A 24,204-nucleotide genomic window follows, 5' to 3' on the forward strand; every position below is an offset into this window, starting at 1 on the left:
TGAAAAAAAAGGTAAATGATTGAATATTACTAGAATGTAAGAGTTTTAGCTTACAATTGCGTTTTTTGACCATTTCGGTCATGTCAAAGTTGACCGAAGGTTGATATTTTGGCACTTATTGTTATTTATATGAAAATATTTCAAAACTGATAAAAGTTACAACCGTGGGTTGTTCATTGTTGTATTCTACATGAAATTGTGCACATTTCCATATATAAAACTTTATGTAACGGCTAATTTAAAATGGTGTAAGCATTACGACAATCGGACAATAAAATGTATGGTTTTTTCGGAAGAGTTACCGCGCGGACGTAAGGAAGAAGTTTTTTTCATGAATTCACTATAAATCAAAATATTGTGCTAGAGACTTCCAATTTGTTGCAAAATAAAGGTAAATGATTGAATATTACTAGAATATAAGAGTTTTAGCTTACAATTGCGTTTTTCGACCATTTCGGTCGAGTCAAAGTTGACCAAAGGTTGAAATTTTGGCACTTATCATTATTTATATAAAAATATTTCAAAACTGATAAAAGCTACAACCATGAGTTGTTGTTTGTTGTATTCTACATGAAATTGCGCACATTTTCATATATAATACTCCATGTAACAGCTAATATAAAATGATGCAAAAATTATGTCAAAGTGACGAAATAATTTCTGAGATGTGTCGCTGATGCTTTTTAGTGCGAGAAGAAAGAAATTCGCGCTTGCGCGCCTTGGTAACAATTGCAAACAAAACCACGCCTTGATTCGTGAGCTCCCAGCATCCCCCAAGGCGCGTGATTCAGAAGTTTTCACCTAGTAGGCCTATAACTATTTTTCCGTGAAATTTTAAAAAACTTTTTTTATATCGACGTACCATGCGTCTAATCGGCACCCGACAGACAATTTTCGTTGACGTTTAATATGTCCAATCGGCGTTAAAGGGTTAATGGCACTTCTGTTATGTATGTTATGGCACCGATAAACAAAACTCGGCCGTTATGGCGCCATAAATTGCCGATTTTATGGTTTCATAAAACCGGATCACCATTAACCAAGTCTGCCTATAACTGGGGACTGCCTGTATACAAAAGTTGAATGTGCCCACTGATATCAACATGTTAGGGGGGTGTGTGCAATGCACCATTACATTTTGGTGCAACAAAAACCACCTGGTGTAACATAGGTCTACAATGAGTAGTGAAATTATTTGTTATATTTCTTTAATACTTCAACAATTAATGCTACAGGCGGCCCTGGTTAGCAGCAGGGGTTCCGTTCCTGGCTGCCGACACTAAGCGATTTTAAAGCCCACGGCCGCCGCATACCTTTGGAAATTCTAGACCAGTTAACAGCGCCCTGACCAGTCAAACGGTGCCGTAATCCCGCAATGGCGCAATAAGTACGTAAAATTATATTTAAGCTGTACAGTACTATGGAATTTACTGTACAGTACATTATAGTATTATAAATACTGTAAAGTGAAAATAGCCTAGCTTTAATCCTTTGGGTGTCTAGAGTATGTAAAGATATAATAAGGTTTTATAAGTACAGTGTACAGGTAGCTGTAGTGTTCAAGTCACGATAATTCGTCTTACGATTATCCAATTTTGTGAGAGACCAAATTACAATAGCCTAACTTTATCCCATCTTCTAGTTACACAAGTTCAAAAACAGCAAAAGAGATTTATGAAAGTATGGTTTTAACGTTATACTCGTTGCATAAACGTGTACAGCCATGAACAACTGAACGAGAAACAACTTTTTTTTTTTTCTAAGTACAATTGAATTCGATAACATCTGTCTGGCTTGTATTTCAATCATTGTACTACAGTACACTATTAGCGTAGTTGTTATAAATGATGTGTTGAATAGAACTGAGATATCTTAATGTAATAACTTTATTCGCTATAGATCAAAGATCAATTGGGAAATATACTGTTAAATTTAAACCTAGTTATAATTGAAGCTGAGAAAACTGTTCAAGTTGCTAATGACTATTATCGTGCATCGGCAACAAGGATAAAACTCCAGTAAATGTATGCCATCAAACACAACCGTAGATAAAATTGAGATAAAATCATTTTAATCAAAACTACTGTGCTTGAAAAAATACATTTAATGTTGGTTTCACGCTGATACAAGATAAATAACATAAAGTTGGCATTACGATGATATAAAGGAAAATTGCGAAAGGAATCACGTAATTTTTTACGCAATAAACACGCCGCCAACGTAATCTGTTAACAAAAAAAAAAATGAGTTCACAATCACAACGAGACCTATTTAATTCATATTTCCACCTAAAAACACATTGTATAAGGAAAAATAACCTTGTATCATATAAATCAAGTATCTAGATATTCGTTTATGCTAACTAGAAGCAAGAAAATTCGCTCAGAATTGCGTTAGATATGGTGAAACAAACTCATATTTGCCATCAGCTGATTTGAAACCAAAACATTGGCCGCTCCACGGAATACTGGCTTAGATTTGCCGTATATTTTATAATACAATAATATGAGAGTACATACAATATTATTGGATACAGTGAAATAATGTATAACTTTTTAAAGGATTTATGGAAAAGATGCATAATTAACAAAATAACACCATTCATTTTTTGGAACAGTGCCGGACAAGAACGAACAGGAAAAAACATCCTCTGACAATGTGGAGGGTAGTTACAAAAGCTGCCTTAATTTGTATCATATTTATGTACAAAAATAAAAATACCCTATATGTAATATATTTTCATTCACATTTTAGATATAAAAGCATGAACATTTTTAAAATCGACACATCGATCACTAAATTTGTACTCTTTTTAACTATATTTTCGGAAGAGCGGCAGGTGGCGGCTTACAAGAACGAACATGAAAAAACGTCGTATTTGATAACGTAAAAGGCAGTTTCAAAAAGCTGCCTTAGTATCATATTTCTGCGCAGAAATAAAAATACCCTATACGTAATACATTTTCATACACATTTTAAACATAAAAGCATGAAAATTTATAAAAGCATGAACATTTATAAAATCGACACATCAATCGCTAAATTTGCACCTTTTTTAGCTACTTATTTTTGGAAGAGCGGCGGCAGACGGCAGCTTACAAGAATGAACATGAAAAACCATCGTATTTGATGATGTGAAGGGCAGTTTCAAAAGCTGCCTTTGTATCATATTTCTGTGCAGAAATAAAAATACCCTATACGTAATACATTTTCATACACATTTTAAACATGAAAGCATGAACATTTATAATTTGACACATCCATAGCTAAATTTGCACTCATTTAACTATATTTTTGGCATAGAACAGCATCAGAGGCATACAGGCGGTCCCCGGGTTACGACGGGGGGTTCCGTTCTTAAGACGTGTCGTAACCCGAAAATCGTCGTAAGCCGGAACGACGCTCTTGAAAACATGTCCACAGGGAAAATTTCACTACTAATTTGCAATTTTTCTTAGGGCCGTATCTCTAAAATTATCACTAATTTACTTTTTTCATGTGCAACACTGTGTATTCACAAATTACTGTATATTTCATTAAAATATTACAAGAGAGAGAGAGAGAGAGACGAGAGAGAGAGAGAGAGAGAGAGAGATAGAGAGAGAGAGAGAGAGAGAGAGAGGGGGGGGGGGGAGAACTCCTTACGGTTTCAATAGATTGAAATGAACGTCTGTAGGCAACTTTTTCCCCCTCCCATAAATACATATATTTCTCCAGAGAAGAGGGAAAGAGAGGACTGTGCAATTATGTTTGTCTGTCTATCAATTCTTTTGCTGAGAGCGAGAGAGATAAAAGGAAGAAATAGAAATACCAAATGTATGACAAGTATCTTGTGGAGAGAGAGAGAGAGAGAGAGAGATAGAGAGAGAGAGAGAGAGAGAGAGATAGAAGAGAGAGAGAGAGAGAGAGAGAGATTGTCCTTACAGTATTTAAAAGAGAGAAATGGAATGATTATTGTATTTAAAATACTCAGATATGAATTTTGTACTTACAGTTTATAAGTATTATTATTGGAAGATATTAATGATAAACTTATTACATACATGTCCATGAAAATGATCTCATCTCCAGTAAAGAGATGAGAGAGATGAGATGATGATGGAGAGAGATGAGAGAGAGAGAGAGAGAATTACGTAAAAACCATTCAAATTTCGTTGACCATTGTATGGCATTAAGCTCCGAGTGTCACACGAGTTGAGTTAGGGAAATTGATGCAGAAAAAGACAAAGGGAAGAATTTTCTTTTGAAATTAGTTATCGTATTATTACTATTCTATGTTATTATTATTATTATTATTATTATTATTAGTATTTGAAAAATATAATAAACACATGCATCTACCATAAAAATTCTCTCATCTCAGAATAAGAAAGAGGAATTATCCTTACAAGTGAAATGGAAAGGTCATTTTCATCTCTTTAAAATACGACCATTAGGAATTTTGTAATTACAAGTTTTATTATTATTATTATTAAATAACTGAAATTATCAATAAACATTTTACATACTGGTACCATAAAAATTCTTTCATCTCGGTAAAAGAGAGAGAGAGAGTGTTTATCTCTCTCTGTTCTCTCAAAAAATACTTATAACGCTTCCAGCGAAAGAGAGGGAGTGAGTACCACTATGACATATTATTATCTTGGTGTAAAAGGCAAAAGAGAGAGAGAGAGAGAGTTAACCTTAATTAAAAGTGACATGGATAGATTAGTACGTATTGTATTTCTTTAAAATACTATCACATATGAATTTTGTAATTACAGTTATTATTATTATTATTATTTTTTTTTATTATTATTATCTTTTATTATTATTATTATTTAAAAGTTATTAAAAACAAATAGTACAAGTACATAAAAAATCTCGAGTCTCAGTAAATGAGAGAGAGAGAGAGGGGGGGGGGAAAATTTCAGGACCACGTCATTGCAACACTGCAGCTCTTCCCCCAGCTTCCTCCTCCTGGCTGTCACAGAACTTGATATATCTGACAGTTTTAGTACCTGTATCTTGAGGAAAAGGTTACAGAGAAGACTGGGATTTCCTTCATTCTTCCATAATTTTTTGAATATAAGCTAAAATCTTACTAATTCACTATGGTATTTTCTTTAATGAATTGATATTATTGCTGTATAAATTAATATTAATATTTGAAAATAGTAAATCATTTATTTATCTTACAAAAAACATACATCTTTATGGAGATACTGAGTTACTGACAGCTATAATGAAACATTACGTAATGTAATATTAAAACAGAAGAAGAATTCTAAAAAATACATACATATTTGTTGGCTTCATGATCACAGTCTGATTTATTTTAAATTTTATGAAATGTATTTAGTCATGAAAATAAACATCAAAATACACTAATTAGTGATTATTTTCGTCGGAAAATACAAAGAGAGAGAGAGAGAGAGAGAGAGAGAGAGAGAGAGAGAGAGAGAGAGAGAGAGAGAGAGAGAGAAACTGTGCTAAACTATAAAGGATTCTTATCATAGTATGCGTTTTTTAAAAGCGTCGTAAACTCGGAGCGTCGGAAGCGTCAGCGTCGTAACCTCGGAACAAGCGTCGTAACCCAGGGCGGATTTTTCAATGAATATTTAAGAAAAAGCGTCGTAACCTCGGAACGTCGTAAGCCGGACCCGTCGTAACCCGGGGACCGTCTGTATATATTTTACTTTAATACCTATGTAATAATTCTCTATAAATGTTTTAATATCATTTGCATAACCTTTATGGGCTGAACGGTACTTCGACAAATGTATGTACTCGTTAGACATAACGGCACTAGCAGCGCTGTTGACAGAAAATTGTGCGGTAAAAATACCTCAAAATGCCTTATTTTTTAATTAATGTTTTTGACGACAGCCGTAAAACCGATTCGCCGCAGAGCGATTGCGCCGTTAACCGCGGGCTGCCTGTACTAGCAAATATTCTCCTATGCAATTATTCTTTTGTCAAAGTCAAGATTTTGTTCCGTGGCCCAGGTGTGGTAGATGTTTTTTTAATTTACACTTAGCATTCATATCTCTATTAATAATTTATGTCCAGAAAACAAATGAGGTTATCTACACATTCTTGGACTTCAAGTTGCCCTATAAAAATAAATTATACACCAAACGTGAGTAGAAGGACTTTTAAGAAAATAGTATTTTAAGCCAGTTGAAAATCAAGTTTTCCATATGCCTTGATATTAACCCTTAATGGAAGGATAGTTTCTCAGGAGTAGTAATAACAGGTTTGGGGTGGCGGATGGATTGATCTTGTAGCGAAGCATTATTAAACGCCATTGATTTGGAAAGAATCAGGTGGGAAAGAGGTGCCAATACAGTGGTCCCCCCATATTCATGGGGGATGCGTACCAGACCCTCTCAAATAGATGGAGCCCTTATAAAAATGCTGAAAACAGCCTATTTTGTTAGTTAAAACTCGAGAAAAAACACTAAAGATTTGCATACTTGGTTTTTTCAATAGTTTTATTACAACAAGTGCATTTTCTGATAAAATTGATAAAAAAACCAGGAATTTCTGGATATTTTTCATAGAAAAATACCGCGAATAATGCAGGGAAATGTTCCCGAGAGAAATTCACTAATGGCACTTACTTTTACACTGGCTAAAATCATGAATCTGGTATCTCAGGACTGAAAGTTCTGCTTTTGATTTCAAGGGTAAATGCATGGGGTTGTTGTTGGTTTTGTGTTCTTGTCTTTTATGATAGTATATGTTAGTTGTAATTATAATTTTGCAAAGAAAGGTGCAAAGAAATATTACAAACAACATGTACAAATTAAAAAAAGTTACTGAATCTTCATTCATAGTGAATTTATGTATTTTTCAAAAAATATGCAAAGAATTTGTTAATGATTTTTTATTTCTCATCTGTTTTGATATTGTTTGAGCTGTACAGTGGACCCCCATATTCGCGTTCTCCAGATTCACGGACTCACACATTTGCGGATTTCTCTCGGGAACATTTCCCCGCATTATCCACGGAAAATTTGCGTATTCGCGGTACAGTGTTCCCCCCGTATTCGCGGGGGATGTGTACCAGGGACCCCCGCAAATAGCGCAAACCTGCGCATAGTTAGAACTCCCCTCTAAATATGCCCATATCTGCCTATCTTGAAAGTTCAAATACCAAATGTACAGTGGACCCCCGTATTCGCGTTCTCCGGATTCACGGACTCACACATTCGCGGATTTCTCTCGGGAACGTTTCCCTACATTATTCGCGGAAAATTCGCGCATTCGCGGTATTTTTCTATGAGAAATATCCACAAATTCCTGGTTTTTGTTATCAATTTCATCATAAAATGCACTTTTTGTGATAAAACTATTAAAAAAACCAAGTATGAAAATTTTTAATGGTTTTTCTTAAGTTTTAACTAACAAAATAGGCTGCTTTTAGCCTTTTTATAGGAGTTCCAAACATTCGCGGATTCTAACTATTCACGGGGGTGTCTGGTACGCATCCCCCGCGAATACAGGGGGACCACTGTATACTTAAAGTATCATCCTACATCAAAGATACCATTGAATTGGTATTATTAATATCATTCCAAAGTCATCTTAAACATTTTACCATTAGAAATATATAAACAGCCAATAACAGAGAGAGAGAGAGAGAGAGAGAGAGAGAGAGAGAGAGAGAGAGAGAGAGAGAAGAGAGAGAGAGCGAGAGAATAACTCCTTACGATATCAATAGATTGAAAGGAACTTCTATAGGCAACACTTATTTCCCCTCCCATAAATACATATATATCTATTCCAGAGAAGGGAGAAAGAGAGGACTGAACAATTATGTTTGTCTGTACATCAATTCTTTTGCAGAGAGAGAGAGAGAGAGAGAAAGAGAGAGAGAGAAGGAAGAAACAGAAACACCAAATGTAAACCTTATGTAACATCCTACATCAAATTTACCTTAAATTATTATCATATTAATGTATGAATCTTAGACTGTATCAATATAATTTCAAAGTAATCCTAAACATTAGTACCCTTAAAGGTGTATACGTACATGTACGTACTTCTAACACTAGCAGCCAAGAGAGAGAGAGAGAGAGAGAGAGAGAGTTGTCCTTACAGTATTTAAAAGAGTGAAATGGGAAGATTATTGTATTTAAAATACTCGCATATGAATTTTGTAATTACATTTATAGTATTATTATTACACATATAGTATTATTATTGGAATATATTAATAATAAACATATTACATGCATGTACCATAAAAAGAATATCCTCAGTAAAAGAGAGAGAGAGAGAGAGAGAGAGAGAGAGAGAGAGAGAGAGAGAGAGAGAGAGAGAGAGTCTGCATAAAAACCATTAAATTTGTTGACTATTGTATGGCACTGTTACTTGACAAATTTGACAGTTTCCCAGCTCCGAGTGTCACTGAAGTTTCGAGAAGGTAGGGAAATTTATACAGAAAAAGACAAAGGGATGAATTTTCATTTGAAGTTAGTTATATTATTATTATTATTATTATTTGAAAATATTAATAAACATGCATCTACCATAAAAATTCTCTTATCACAGTAAGAGAGAGGAGTTTCCCTTACGTAAGTTTTTTCTGAAATGGAAAAGTTCACTTTTTATCTCTTTAAAATACTACCACATATGAATTTTGTAATTACAGTTTTATTATTATTATTATTATTATTATTATTATTATTATTATTATTATTATTATTATGAACAACAGAAAATATCAATAAACATTTTACCTACTAGTACCATAAAAATTCTTTCATCTCAGTAAAGAGAGAGAGAGAGAGAGAGAGAGATGAGAGAGAGAGAGAGAGAGAGAGAGAGAGAGAGAGAGAGAGAGTGGGTGTGTATTTACCTCTCTGTTCTCTCAGAAAATACTTATATCGCTTCCAGCGAAACAGAGGGAGGGAGTTACCACTATGACATACATATCCTGTGTGGCAAAAGAGAGAGAGAGAGAGAGAGAGAGAGAGAGAGAGAGAGAGAGAGAGAGAGAGAGAGAGAGAGGAGTTATCCTTAATTAAAAGAGTGAAATGGATAGATTATTGTATTTCTTTAAAGTACTATCACATAATATGAATTTTGTAATTACAGTTGTATTATTATTATTATTATTATTATTATTATTATTATTATTATTATTATTATTATTATTATTTTAAAGTATTAAAAACAAATAGTACATGTACTATAAAAATTCTCGAGTCTCAGTAAATGAGAGAGAGGAGCGAGAGAGAGCGAGAGGACGAAAAAAAAAAGACGAAGAGATGGAAGAGAGAGAGAGAGAGAGAAATTGCATGAACACTTGATGGCAACAAAACAACAGCTCCTCCCCCTCCCTCCCATTACTTGATATGTTTGACAGTTTTAGTACCTGGAGTTTGAGAGAGAAGACTGGGATTTCCTTCATTCTTACATAATTTTTCACATTTATAAACTAAAATCTTTCTAATTCACTTTAGTATTTTCTTTAATGAATTGATGTTATTGCTGTATACATTAATATTAATATTTGAAAATAGTAAATCAATTATTTATCATACAAAAAAACATACATCTCCGTAGGAGAGAGAGAGAGAGAGAATTATTATTTTTACTATGTGATATCATTTAATCTTATTAAACTTACTAATGCAGTATCAATCAGTATTAATATTTGAAAATTAGTAAATCATTTTTGTACCATAAAAATGTGTTTAGTCATGAAAATAACATCAAAATACACTAACTGGTGATGATTTTCACCGGAAAATCCCGCGAACAGGTGACCCCCCCCCCCCAAAATAGTGGATAGATATGGTCCAGAGAGAAATCCGTGAATACGGGGGGGAACACTGTATTTTTCTATGAGAAATATCCACAAATTCCTGGTTTTTTTTTTATCAATTTCATCATAAAATGCACTTTTTGTGATAAAACTATTAAAAAACCAAATATAAAATTTTTTTGTGGGTTTTTCTTGAGTTTTAGCTAACATAATAGGCTGTTTTCAGCGTTTTTATAGGGGTTCCAACTATTCGCGGGTTCTAACTATTTAAGGGGGCGTCTGGTACGCATCCCCCGTGAATACGGGGGGGACCACTGTAATTATAATTTTACTAAATAAAATAAAATAATTTATTAGAAAAAACATTTATAAGTTGGTAAAATTTATGATTGACTTGTAAAAGATGCCCCACAAGGGGTTGTAAATAGTAAAATTTATGATTGACTTGTAAAAGATGTCCCACAAGGGGTTGTAAATAGTCATTTTCAACTTCTCGTGGAAGGTAGGGAAAATTTTTGAAAATTTTTTTCTTCCACCACATGCATTTGCATATCTTACTCTTTCCACTGATTGTTTTTATTTTTTTTTTTTTTTTATTTTTTTTTTTTTTTGTAAATTGGCTGACCTCAAAGTTTACCCAGCCTGAGGAGCTGCATATTGATTTTTTAACCATCTACTAAGGGTTAAGACTTAAGATATTTTGATTAATAGCAGTGTTCTCCATATAATCAAAATCATCTTCTTTCATTCCTCTATGAATAGGTAATCTCTACAAATAAATTCATTACTAACAGAGATTACATCTCAGAAGGCCTAGATTGTTTTTTTAGGCCTATAATTCATTTTGCAACATCCAGGCAGCTTGAACACAGCCTAAAACTTCAACATAAAAGAAAACTTGCTGTAATTCATATTCTTATTTTGAAAATGTTGTTATGATGACTGTAGAGCTTATTAGGTCTACTGTTATAATGCTGCTGAGGTATTTACGTTGACCAGTCCTAGGAGCATGTTAAGCACGCTGTCATTATCGGCACCACTAACCTTATCACACTGTACTACTTTGAACTAGGCAATGTGAACAAAAAATCAGTTCAAATCACATGGATTACGAATTATACCAATGCATAAAAGGAATCATATTTATATAACCATAAGGAAAATAGTGCTAGCTGTGAATTCACAAACTTTTCAACATGTATGACATTAAAAAAGATAATAAAAGTTTAACACTACTTGGCAACGTCACATTGAGTCTGAGAATCTGGACGATACAAAAAGTCTTGTTGCATGAGATTTGAGCATCACTGTACGTTGCTATTATGGGACTTAATAGCCTTCCTACCCCTCCAGTGCATGGCCTTATGTCTCAGTCAGTGTCTTAGAATCTGCGTCAAATAATTTGAACTTGGATGAATGGAATAACTCAGAACCTCACAAGGTAAACAGATCAAAAGTGCTTTAGTGAGATGACACAGTACAAGGCTGGAAATGAATGTTGAGGGAAGATTTGAATATTATCAGAGTTAATGACAACACAACATTCACAAGATTTCTGGAGTTTCATCTTTTCAAAATGGATAGATGTATCCCGAACACCTTACATCCATCTATCCACTTTGAAAAGATGAGATTCCAGTTTCTGTTGAAATAGATTTTGTCAGAAAGAACAGGCACCTTTGGATATTCAGTCTAGAACTAAGTGGGAATGAATCATAAAATGAAATTTTGACATTGATTTAAGGTTATTACAGACAACGGACCCCTTTTACTGTAAATACAAGTGTCAAAAAAGGAACAATAGAGTAAATGGTTGCATAGTGTGTATGGTCTACCAACCAGCCCGAGAAGAGTCTACTTGAGACTCAGAGGTCTGGAAAAACTAACCACTATTAATAATAATAATAGTATGGTCTACCTCTCCACTTCACCTCGTGATAACTTGATGAAACTAAGTGTGAAAGTCAGGGACTAATATCTTAAGAAATTATGATTAGAGAAATAAGCATCGTGGGTTAGATTTTTCGATAGCTGCCATGTCAGTACAACGTAGGGGGAACCTCTTGATGTAATATAGATAAGGCAGGTCAACAGCATGGATCCTGCCTTCCTGTACAAAGATATTGTCTTTTAAAGCTTAAAGTGTTTAGGAAATTATTGCATTAAGATGTTGCTGGGATAGTAGCAGTGTGAAACATATATGAGGTACATACCATTTTGTTAATTTTATTTGTAAAGCTTACATTAGTTTTTTATCAGTACCATCTGCATACACGCATACAAACACAAAGCGTAAGAGGGAATTTCTTCTCATTTATCGTAGATCTAATGTAATAAATTTTTAATTTCAATTATACCCTCCTGTTAAGCTACTGGACACAAAGAGCCACATGCATGGTACTGTACGCAGTCACATACATGATAAAGTGATATGCCTTCAACTGTTTATATAGGGAGCATATTCCTTTACCAAGCTCTTCTTCTCCGAAGAAGCTCCCTCTTGACTTTCTACCCTTAACAGGTTCCACTCAAGCTTGACCCAAGCCTTACTCCTCTTAATTGTAGCTTTTATTAGGAGGGTTAAATTACTTAGATGTGTTTGATAAAATGATCTTGTTATCTGATCAATGTGATAAATGTGTTTTATGTCACTAGCTCTTAAAGAGAGGATACAGCTTCAACTCCCTTAAAATTGAAATTTCCATAAGAAATCTTGTGAATGTTTTGTTGTCCTTAACTTTGATAATACAGACGCGTTGTAACCCGAAAATCATCGTAAGCCGGAACGACGTTCTTGAAAACATGTCAACAGGGAAAATTTCACTAATTTGCAATTTTTCTTAGGGCTGTATCTCTAAAATTATCACTAATTTACTTTTTTCATGTGCAACACTGTGTATTCACAAATTACTGTATATTTTCATTAAAATACAAGAGAGAGAGAGAGAGAGAGAGAGAGGAGAAGGGAGAGAGGAGAGACGAGAGAGAGACGAGAGAGAGAGGAGAGAGAGAGAGAGAGAGATTACATAAAACCATAAATTAGTTGACCATTGTATGGCATTGTTAAGCTCCGAGTGTCACTGGAGTTATGAGGTAGGGAAATTGATACAGAAAAAGACGAAGGGAAGAATTTTCTTTTGAAATTAGTTATCGTATTATTACTACTTCTATTATTATTATTATTATTATTTGAAAATATAATAAACACGTGCATCTACCATAAAAATTCTCTCATCTCAGTAAGAAAGAGGAATTATCCTTACAAGTGAAATGGAAAGGTCATTTTCATCTCTTTAAAATACGACCATTATGAATTTTGTAATTAAAGTTTTATTATTATTATTATTATTATTATTATTATTATTATTATTATTATTATTATTATTATTACTGATATTATCAATAAACATTTTACATACTAGTACCATAAAAATTCTTTCATCTCGGTAAAAGAGAGAGAGAGAGAGAGTGTTTATCTCTCTCTGTTCTCTCAAAAAATACTTATAACGCTTCCAGCGAAAGAGAGGGAGGGAGTTACCACTATGACACATTATTATCTTGTGTGGCAAAAAAGAGAGAGAGAGAGAGAGAGAGTTAACCTTAATTAAAAGTGACATGGATAGATTAGTACGTATTGTATTTCTTTAAAATACTATCACATATGAATTTTGTAATTACAGTTATTATTATTATTATTATTATTATTATTATTATTATTATTATTATTATTATTATTATTATTATTATTTGAAAGTATTAAAAACAAATAGTACAAGTACATAAACTGAAATGGTTGAAGTAGGCAAAGGTTGATAATAAAATCAGTTTTATTCACATTTTACAAGGATAATCAAAGGAATCGTTAATGAGTGTCGTGTGGAGATTAGAGAGAGAGAGAGAGAGAGAGAGAGAGAGAGAGAGAGACGAGAGAGAGAAGACTGAGAGAGAGAGAGAGAGGGGGTGAGAGAGAGAGAGAGGGAGAAGACGAGAGAGAGAAGGGACTTTAGAGAGTAAGATAGAGAGAGAGCGAGAGAGCCCGAGAGAGAGAGAGAGAGAGAGAGAGAGAGGGGGGGGGAAATCCCAGGAACACGTGATTGATTGCAACACTTCAGCTCTTCCCCCTCCTGGCTGTCACAGAACTTGATATATCTGACAGTTTTAGTACCTGGATCTCGAGAAAAGGTTACTGGAAGAAGACTGGGATTTCCTTCATTCTTCCATAATTTTTTAAATATAAGCTAAAATCTTACTAATTCACTATGGTATTTTCTTTAATGAATTGATATTGCTGTATAAATTAATATTAATATTTGAAAATAGTAAATCATTTATTTATCATACAAAAAAACATACATCTTTGTAGTAGAGAGAGAGAGAGAGAGAGAGAGAGAAACTATGGTTTTTATATCCAAGTCTAAGTAGAGTATAAATGGATTCTTTAAGTGAAATAATGTTTCAATGATATTTTGCTGTTTTGTATTAAAGGATATGTATACTGTTTGAGAATGCATTCCTTATCCTTGACTATGGTTAGCATACAGTTTAATAGCGTAAATTAATTTATGCGCCCTCCGCTCAGAAACTAGTTCTGCGTATGAGGTATCGTTAAAAGGCATAAAAAACCGTCGTAACCTTGGAATTTGCGTTGTAATCTAACCAGAAACTTAGTTTTGTTAATTATGTATACTGGAAACAAGCAATGATTTTTTCATTATTTGCGATTTTGGACTGTTATAAACTGCGGATCCCAAGCTAGTGTATTCATTCGCTCGGAAACTAGTTCCGCATATGAGGCGTCACTAAAAAAATTTAAAAAATACAACATAAAAAGTGTCGAAAATCATCATAACCTCAAAATTTTTGTTGTAATCTAACCAAAAACTTATTTTTATTAATATACTGTGCTAAACTATAAAGGATTCTTATCATAATATGCGTTTTTTAAAAGCATCTTTAACTCGGAGCGTTGGAAGCGTCAGCGTCATAACCTCGGAACAAGCGTCGTAACCCAGGGCGGATTTTTCAATGAATATTTAAGAAAAAGCGTTGTAACCTCGGACGTCGTAAGCCGGACCCGTCGTAACCCGGGGACCGCCTGTATTCAATTCTTCCCTCAACATTTATTTCCAACCTTTTACTCAGTTATCTCACTAAAGCTACTTTGATCTGTGTATTTACCTTTTGGGGACCTGGTTCATTCTCTTTTTCTAACTCCAAATTATTTTATGCAGATGGCGGGGAGGAGGAGGATTTCATATCCTTATGTATCATTCCTATGATTTTCCTGTTAAATCTCTAAGCAAAAAATTTTTTTTTGAGCTTAATGTTAATATATTTTGGTAATATGAGCTCAGCATTATTTAATGTGGTGTGCCACTGTTAAGTTCCTCTATACTTTCATTAACATGTCGGTTCATCTATACCTTTTTGATAGGGCTAGTGACATGCAGTGGCAACACTAGTAACTTGCAGGGTGCATCGCAAATCTCTGCAGTCTCATCTTTGCTTGTTTCATGATCACCTTAAATAAGAATTGCTATCTTTTATGTCCTATGCAGAACTTCATACAACCCATACATTATTGTCCTAATGCATTGCCTCTTGTTACTGGAGTTCGTTTGGTCGTGCATGTTTGATTCAACAAAAGGAATGTATTTTTGACCTTTAAAGATGACATAGGACCCAGTTTCTGCCATCTTAGCCACCAGCTACAGTTCTATTGTTTAAGCTTTGTTTTAATGTAGGCACACCAACCATTAACTGGAACAGGCAGCCTTGTCTTTATGGTCTTTACTTCAAATCTTATTAGCCACTCTTTTCAATATGTAGACAGAATGCTGTCTTAAGCACATTTTAGATACGGTATTATGGCTTCACATCTGTTGAAACTAGTCCAAAATTTCTTGGCCAGCATTTATATTTACAAATAGGCTTATCCTGCAACCCTATAGGCAAACCTTATAGGTGAATGCATATACGTAAGAGAAGAACTATGGAGACTCTGGACTAGTGAGTTATCATCCAAGCATTTTCTCCCAAATAATTTTTCATCACTTGCTAATTGGTGCGTGAGCATAATTGTGCTGCAGTTTTTATTTGGTTACTTCTACCTGTGGCAAAGGGAGAATGTTTGGTTTCTGTGTAAACAAAATACATACTGTATAAAGCTTTGAAATCCTGCTAATTTTTTTTGGTACTGCATTCTCAACATCTTTTCAGAGTTCAATAATTGTTCAAGCACTATCTTTATATTTGCTACATTCTTGCAAATGTTACATTATTTTCATTAATGAAAGCACCATTGCTATATGTCATTTACTCTTGTGTAACAAGTGTAGTTTTTCATTCAGCTTTTATTTATAAATGTGTGGAAAAGAAAATTGTCTCGAGAGGATTGTACAAATATGTTTAAAAATAATTTATGAAAATAACCAGTATAAAACTTAATTTATTGGTCATTAAGATTGATACTACTGTTTTTTACTTTTTAGCATGGTGATGCATGGCCAGCTGGGGGCTGGGTTGCATCGTGGCACATGGAAGAAAGTAGCCAGCGTTCCAGCCTTCAGCTCTTGGGTGAAAATCGACATAGGGCTCAGTTGAGGGAGGAGGTTGGTTCGTCTCAGGATGGACCATCATCAGTTACTACTCAAACAACAACCTGTTGGTATGACATTGTAGCTTCTCTAGGTGGTATATGTCAAACCTCAACTGGGGTTTCAAGACTTAATGAACCTAGTGTAAGTGATGGTTGGAGCTCTTCTCAAAAATGTAAAAACTCAAGTGAAGATGCAGGAGCATGTGCCTCTCCAACTTGCATTAGTGATTATCCAACTAGTAAGTTTTCCCCCTTATCATTGGAATCTGAAACCTCTAGTTCCAACAACTCTCCAGAGCAAAAGAATTGTCAAGTTTTCCAGACAAAGATAGATAACCTAGCCTTTGAAAAATCAAATATAAGCCATAAGAAGGAATTATTGGATGGTCCAGCAAGTGATAAAAATACCAATGTGATAATGAATAACTTGAGTAAAGAACAAATAAGTGATATATTAAAAGTTAAGGGAGAAATTTTAAGGTCCCTGGCACCCTCTGCTAACATAGATTCTCCAGTTTTTGCTTGTGATGAAAAAAATAAAGGTATTTTTAATAAAAATCTGGTCAAAGTTGGTATTAATAAGAATAGTATTGGTGATGGTGTTGAAGAAACTAGTGAAGGTGCTACTAGAGATGAAGGCTATTCTACCATGTCAAGTGATGTACAAGCAGAGGTCAAAGACAGCATAACTACAAGTTCTGTTACAACTGTTCAGGAAGAACCATTAACATTAAGCTCAACAACAGAATGCCAGGAGCAAGAGTTTAGTCATTCTTGTGAAACTCAGTTAAGAAAAGTACCATCACAGAGTAAAAATCATACATTACAAGAAGCACCAGAAAGTGAGATGACTAGACAACTAGTTGAAGGGGAGTTGAAATATGAAGGTAATTCTATAGAAGGAAATATAAGTAGTGAAAACTTACATAGAGAAGAATCACGAGATATTCAACCTGAGAATGAGGCATCTAATGAGAGAAAAGTATCCCTAGCTGTAAACACCGAATACTGTGATGGTCTTCGTGTTATATATGACGAAGAAGATAATAACTCGGATGTCTTTTTTATACCTATTCAGGAGCCAGAAAATGAAAGTCTTTATAGGCACAGTTATCATGTATCTTCAAGTGCTGAATCCCAGAGACCTGTACGGTGTTACTCAGACTCGCAACTTTATATGGGAACTTCTCATGCCCCCAAATTTGTTCGTAGTTTGGATCGCCATGTTTCTCAGAAAGATCTTGCTGAAAGAACAGCATCCACAGAAGAAGTTTTACAAGAAGCCCGCAACACCAGGAGTCTCAAACGAACATCAGGCCAAGCTAGCCTAAAAAGAAGAAGAAATAAAGTTCTCCCAAAAGAGGATTGTACAACATCAGGCAGTAGTGAGGAATTATGGCCGCTGCAAGATCAACATAGAAAATATTTATCACCCTCATATAGTCATGCAGAATTAGAAGACTGGTCTTTAGATCTGTCCTCAGAATACCTTAGTGGCCCTTGTGGTGAAGGGGAGGGGAGTGAGAGTGTGGGAACCACAGGTGCCCATCAAGGTTCTTTGCCGTCCATTCAGGAGGCCACCCCAGATTTAGAAGAGGACAACAATGAGTTCCTTTGGAATGGTGCTACATATTTTAAAGCAGATGTAGATTTAAACTGGTCTAGTAAAAAAGAATTAACCAAAAGCTGGCAGTTGGATCACTCAAAAGAAAATCAAACTGTGATGTCTCCTAGATCTGGCTGTTCTGATCAGCCAGCTGTTTGGTCAAGCAGTGAGCAACTCTCATGTTGCTCTGAAGGTGTGTCGAAATGTAGTTCTGATTTTGAAAACTTTTGTGAACAAATCTGTAACCTTCCAGAGTTAAAGAGAGTTTCATTTTGTAGTAGTGAGGCAGGTGGTCAAGAGGCATCTAAAGCTGCCACACCAGAGACTTCAAGTGTAGAAGGCCATGAAGATGAACTTGTTGATGAATTAAATATAGATACTGTTTTTACTAGAGATTTTTATCGACTTGTTAAATTTGAAAGTAGTAAAAGTCTGGCTGCATCTAGCAAGAGCCTTGCAACAACAGATGGCATGTTAACTATTGAGAAGTTGCAAGATTTAGAGAGTGGAGGAAATCGCAAAGAGGCACTTGCCTCTATGCTGGGTTTCATAGCAGAACAGCAAAGGTACTGTCAAGAGAGAGAGGCTCAAGATGAGAACGATACTAGTCACTGTAAAGATGTTATGAGATTAGCAAGTGCTCTGGACAATTCTAGCTCTGCACTGACAGCCTCTATGATATTCCGTGGAACTTTTCCAAAGATGGCCTTACGAGAAAGGTGTGCTGAGAAAGCAAAACATTTTGATCACTTCTCAATGAAAACTTTACCACCGCCTTTACTAAAACAAAACTCAGCTGAGTCAGCATTGGCCAAAGTAGGCCCATCTGTTCCTGCCAAACTAAGTAATTCTTATTTCAAGACAGATCCATTAGTGGATGATTTGTGTAATAGTTATGCCTCTGCCAAATATCCTTCTACTGTTGTATTTCCTTGTGCTTCACATTTTCCATCCAGTTCCCTTCCAGTTTCACCAGCCACTGCCCTCCCTGAACCCTTTGTGCCTTCCCGGTCAAGTAGCTTGGCCTATCCTCAGGTAATTCCAACGTGTGGGTCAGAAGTTGCACCGACTCACATCCCATCAGGACCCCTCCTGAGTGCCTCACACCATCCTGGTACAAATTCCATTGTAGAGGAGGAGCTTTGTCACCCCCAACAAGATGCTTATCCACGTCTGCCACCAGTACCTGAACACCATTATTCCACAGTTTCATCTTTTTCACCTGACCCCAGCCCACCAGTACCCCGTCGCTCATCTAGCATGGCTTTCCCTTGTAACATTCTTCCTGTTCCAGAGCACAAAGTGTCATTAACCGAATCTCCACCAGTACCAAAGCGCATAACGAGTCGAGCTCTTCCTAAACCCCCTATGCCCACTATGGAGCCCCCTGACGTCAAACGTCCTCGAAGTTTCATCAGAGATGGTACTCCCAAACGCTTTAGTCTTCAAGAGTTGCAGCATATGGCAAGAGTTGAAGAAGAAGAAAAGCGAAATCAATATGGCACTGTTAGTTCTGCGCCAGAAGCTGTCAGTCCAGGTGATGCTGCAGGTCTTGGAACCAGCTGGGTTAGAGTTCAGCCACATATTGATCTTCAAGATCCTCAGGTATGTTGTTTTTATGGGATTTCATTTTAAATCTGTAGTGTGTTTTGCATTAGCAAAACATTATATTTTTAGATATAGTGAAGAAAAGTAATTAATAAATGAACAAATATTTTCCACAGTGTAATGCTATAAAGGATTATTTTTTTAAATGAACCTTACCTCTCCACTGCATAGCTTTTACTTCTGTGCCTGCATTAGTTTGACCGATTGAAAAAAAATGAGAACACTTCCCCCTACTCCCACTAGGGAACTGATAGGTACAAACACTTAAATCCTTCCAGTCTACTTCTGTCGCTTGTTTCGGTAGGAGGTCAGCAGATTGTTAATGCACTCAGTTATCTGTTGGTTTGTTTTACGATGTTCTTTTATTTTTTAATAATGTTCATTCTGTAGGAACCTGTAAGATAAGTTACCGATAGGCATTGTTCTATTTTTGTTGACCCTCATGATATATTTTTGCTGAGGGAAAGGTTATGATTGGATAACTATGAATCTTAGTTGAGTTGAACAAAATGCAGTAATTGATCGCAAACACAGGAGAAGCAACTATAGAGGATAATACTTGTAAGAATTGAGGTAAAGGTATATTCATATCTTGTTTGCTTCCTCATTTAATAATTGGTTGGGGCTTCCTGTGAGAGAAACTGTCGTTGGTGACACAAAAACTCAATCTCTTAAAACTGATTTATCTCCTAATTACCATACAATCTATATATTTATACATGAAAACTTACATTATATGTACACAAGAAAGTGAAGTCAATTCCTATTAAATCCACATCAGTTGTGCAATAACTACCTTATTCTTGACTTAACCTATGAAATAACTTGCATATAGAACGGGGTGGTCAACCGGTCATTCGACTGGTAGATTGCAAGCTCTTCTCAAGTCGATCACATGACTATCCAACAAAAAGTGAGTTGAGAAAGATGAAGGTTAATGAACTGAATTTACTGTTTTTATGTATGCAACTTACCAAGTAGTTACATAGCTATAGTTTCTAAAACCGTCGACAGTTAGAATTTTTGAAATTCGTGGTATTGCTAGTTTGTTTTGGGGGAGTGAGGAACTAACACTATGAAAATCAGTTGTTTTTGCTGGCTGGTGCTGTTAACACGTCGCTCATTGTTGGAGTTATTTGGTGAAGTACTCTTAAAATATTGGTAGCTTTTGTTTTCGGTGATTAGCTATTTAGGAATTAAAATAGTTTTAAGTATTTTTGCACCGAAATTAACTAGTTTTGAATTGGTCTACATAATGTCAGACACTGGTACATCTGGGATTAGGTATTGCAGTAAAGGCTGCAATACTAGGATCGCTAAAGCTTGTAATGATCCACATTCAGTTTGCACGGGTTGTAGGGGACAGACTTGTATGCCAGATCAAACGTGGAGAATGTATTAATTGGGATCAAAGAACTTGGAAGATCTTGACTAGTTACACGAACAAGTTAGAGAGAGATAAAAAGAGAAAAGCTGCTTCTAGAGCTAAAGCTAAATGCTTAGTTATAGTTAGAGAGAGATAAAAAGAGAAAAGCTGCTTTTAGAGCTGAAGCTAAAAGCTTAGTTAGAAGTTAGAGAGAGATAAAAAGAGAAAAGCTGCTTCTAGAGCTAAAGCTAAAAGCTTAGTTAGTCAGGAATTTCGTATGATAATGTGTCTTTCTGAACCTTCCCCTCCACCTGTCATTCCCAGTCCTAACCTTGGCTCTTTCACACCCGTACCCGATGCTGTGGACAGTTAGAAGGCAAGAGTAGATAAGAAATTTTCAATCTTGCTCCAAGCAATGGAGAAATTAGGAGTGTCCGTGGAAACCCTAATAGACAAGGTAAGTGGTGAAGTGAGTGCAAGTGCAAGTGTTGTGGAGGAGGTGGCTGTTCAGCCCACTGATTCTCCTAGGCAAAGGTCCCTGTCAAACTCCCCAGAACTTGGGAGGAGGCATACTGGTAAGCCATGGGAGGTCAATGGTGTATGCCCACAACAGTCGCCCCCTCAGGCTGTTCTGTTGATAAATCCCAGATCACAACAGAGCGCCCTTGGAAAGGCGTCTCTAAAGGAGTACCGCTTTCGTCTAGTGCTTCCAGCTCTGGGGAGTCCTTTCCCAGGCGCCAGTGGCGATTCCATGACGAATCCCGTCCATTGAAAAGGAGGGCTCATAAATTGTCTCCCTCTCCAGTCCCCTGTAAAAAGGCAAGCCCTTTCCAAAAAGAACAGCCTTCGTGTAGTTTTTGGGACTCTCCAGAGAGATTCTCTCAGGATAAGGCAGGAGAGGGACATCGTAGTGAGAGGATCGCATCCTCTCAGTCTAAGTAGTTGTCAGGAAAGTCTTAATCTGGCAGACTTTCGGAGATGAAGAGTACGGGGAAGAGTAAACTTCCGGAGATATTTTCAGCACCTGTCCACACCTGTAATGCTGAAGGACAGGTAAGGCTCCCACCAGTCTCTCCTGTAATTCACAAGGCTCCTGGGATACAGGTTTAGAGTTTGGAGTATGAGAACCCACCGACTCCCGAGCGCCCATTGGCGCCACAGATTGCTTGCATGCCAGAGCAGCCTTTGGCGCCCGGAACTTCCGCAGCGACAGTAGAGCAACCTTTGGCTCCCGAGCATCCATTGGCACCCAGGAATACAGTTGCGACTTAGCGTCCATTAGCGCCCAAACGTCCACTAGCTCCCGAGTGTCCGCTAGTGCCCAAGCAATCACTAGCGCCTGAGCGTCCAAGAGTGCCCGAGCGCCCGCTAACGCCCGAATGTCCATTGGTGCCGGAGCATCCACAGGTATACATGCAACCAAGTGCACAGTATGAAGCGCTCAGACAGTCTATATCATCATTTTCAGCTTCGGGCTTACCGACAGGATCTCAGGTGATGGCTGCCCCCGACTAGACAGCATTTTGGGCTTTATTCAGTCTGTGGTGCCCCCGGTCCAACCTGTAGAGAATTTATCACCTATTTCTTCAGCCGAAGAAGAAGAGAAAGGAGAAGAGGAGGATAAAGAGTCTTCTGTCACTGCATACGAAGCCTTTCTTTTTTACTTCGTTGAAAATTTTTCGGATTTGTTCTCGCCAGTGACTCCCACGTCGCTAGTGTCCTCTTACATGAGAGACAACCAGGAACACTCCAGGAAATTACCCAAACTAGTACTGTCCTTTTTGGCTCAAAAAGCATTAAAGGAAATTAACCTTTGGCTTGAGGATAAGAGGGATCAAGGCAAAGTTAACTTCAGCTTCCCTCCTTCTCGTCTTTCGACGAGGAGACATTTATGTTACGAAACTGGAGAAGCTCTCTCTTTGGGTGTGTCTGCCTCCACCCAGGGAGACTTCTCTGCGCTTATTGACTCGGTGAAAAGATCGGCTTTGGGTGTGTCTGCCTCCACCCAGGGAGACTTCTCCACGCTTATTGACTCGGCGAAAAGATCGGCTTTCAACTCAGCCAAGATCGTTTATACGGCATCAGAATTAGATCACCTAATTAGAAATATCTTGAGGGTATTTGAAGTTATTAGTTTCCTGGACTGGACAGTAGGAACCTTGGGACGTAAACTCAAGAGTCATTCCATGTTGAATGAGGAAGCCTTTGCAGACTTTTCAGGAGTGATCTCCTGTTTAGATAAAGGAATTAGAGACGGATCCGCGGAACTAGCCTCTTTTTCATGGTAGGCATCCTAAAGAAGAGAGAACTGTGGTCTTCTTTTACATCTAAGGGAGTATATTGTACTCAAAAGTCTGCCTTACTGTATTCACCTTTGGATAAGAAGCACCTGTATCCAGAGGAGACAGTAGAGTTAGTTGCCTCCGAATTGCAGAAGAAAGCAACACAGGATCTTCTCTCACAATCCACTAAACGTACTAGAGAAAATATTCCTAGTGTACGTCCCTCGTCAGCCAGCCGAGGACAACCCAAGATCAAGGGCTAGAGCATGCTTCACCCTTAGATCAATTAAAAAATCCACAACCAACCCCTCGACCAAGAAGTAATGTATCAGTCCTTCATGCACCAGTAGGGAAGAATGGGAAGCAAGAGGGGCGGAACTTTGGATCGTAAAGGTTTTAAGAGAAAGATACAATATTCCGTTTAAGAGAAAGCCACTGTTATCAGGCTCTCCGATAGCTTTGACAGCTTACTCAAAATTCAAAGAAATTCATCGCCCTTTCGGAAGAGGTTTCGTCCCTCTTGCAAAAGAAAGCAATAGAGTTAGTAGAAGAGCCACTAACCCCAGGCTTTTACAATCATCTGTTCGTTGTCTCCAAGTCATTGGGGGGATGGAGACCCATATTGGACGTAAGCACTGAACCAATATGTGCAGAAGACAAAGTTCAAAATGTGGACAAATCAGTCTGTTCTTTTATCATTCTGTCAAGGGGACTGGATGATCTCCATTGATGTGGAAGATGCATACTTTCACATTCCAATGCACCAAAACTTAAAGAGGTTTCTGTATTTTGTCTTCAGGAACAAAATATACCAGTTCAGAGAGCTGTGTTTCGGGCTTTCGACCGCACCACAAGTGTTCACCCGAGTGCTAGCTCCCATTGCGAAAAAGTTACATCTAGTCGGGATAAGGATATCCTTTTACATGGACAATTGGCTTCTCCGGTCACAGAGGACCTTCAGAAAACCCTGACTTTAGCTCAGTA

General features: G+C 36.6%; 1 protein-coding gene across 6 annotated transcripts in view; it reads left to right on the top strand.

Annotated features, from left to right (window-relative positions):
• Positions 1–24,204, top strand: part of LOC135225783 (uncharacterized) — a 602,193-nt gene that overhangs the window by 516,714 nt on the left and 61,275 nt on the right. For all 6 annotated transcript variants that reach the window (XM_064265254.1, XM_064265252.1, XM_064265251.1 and 3 more), the window contains one exon: positions 16,252–19,569. In XM_064265254.1, the coding sequence (XP_064121324.1) occupies positions 16,252–19,569 (3,318 nt within the window). The remainder of the gene's footprint in view (positions 1–16,251; positions 19,570–24,204) is intronic.

This window comes from Macrobrachium nipponense, chromosome 13, assembly GCF_015104395.2.
Source record: "Macrobrachium nipponense isolate FS-2020 chromosome 13, ASM1510439v2, whole genome shotgun sequence".
Classification (NCBI taxonomy): Eukaryota; Metazoa; Arthropoda; class Malacostraca; order Decapoda; family Palaemonidae; genus Macrobrachium; species Macrobrachium nipponense.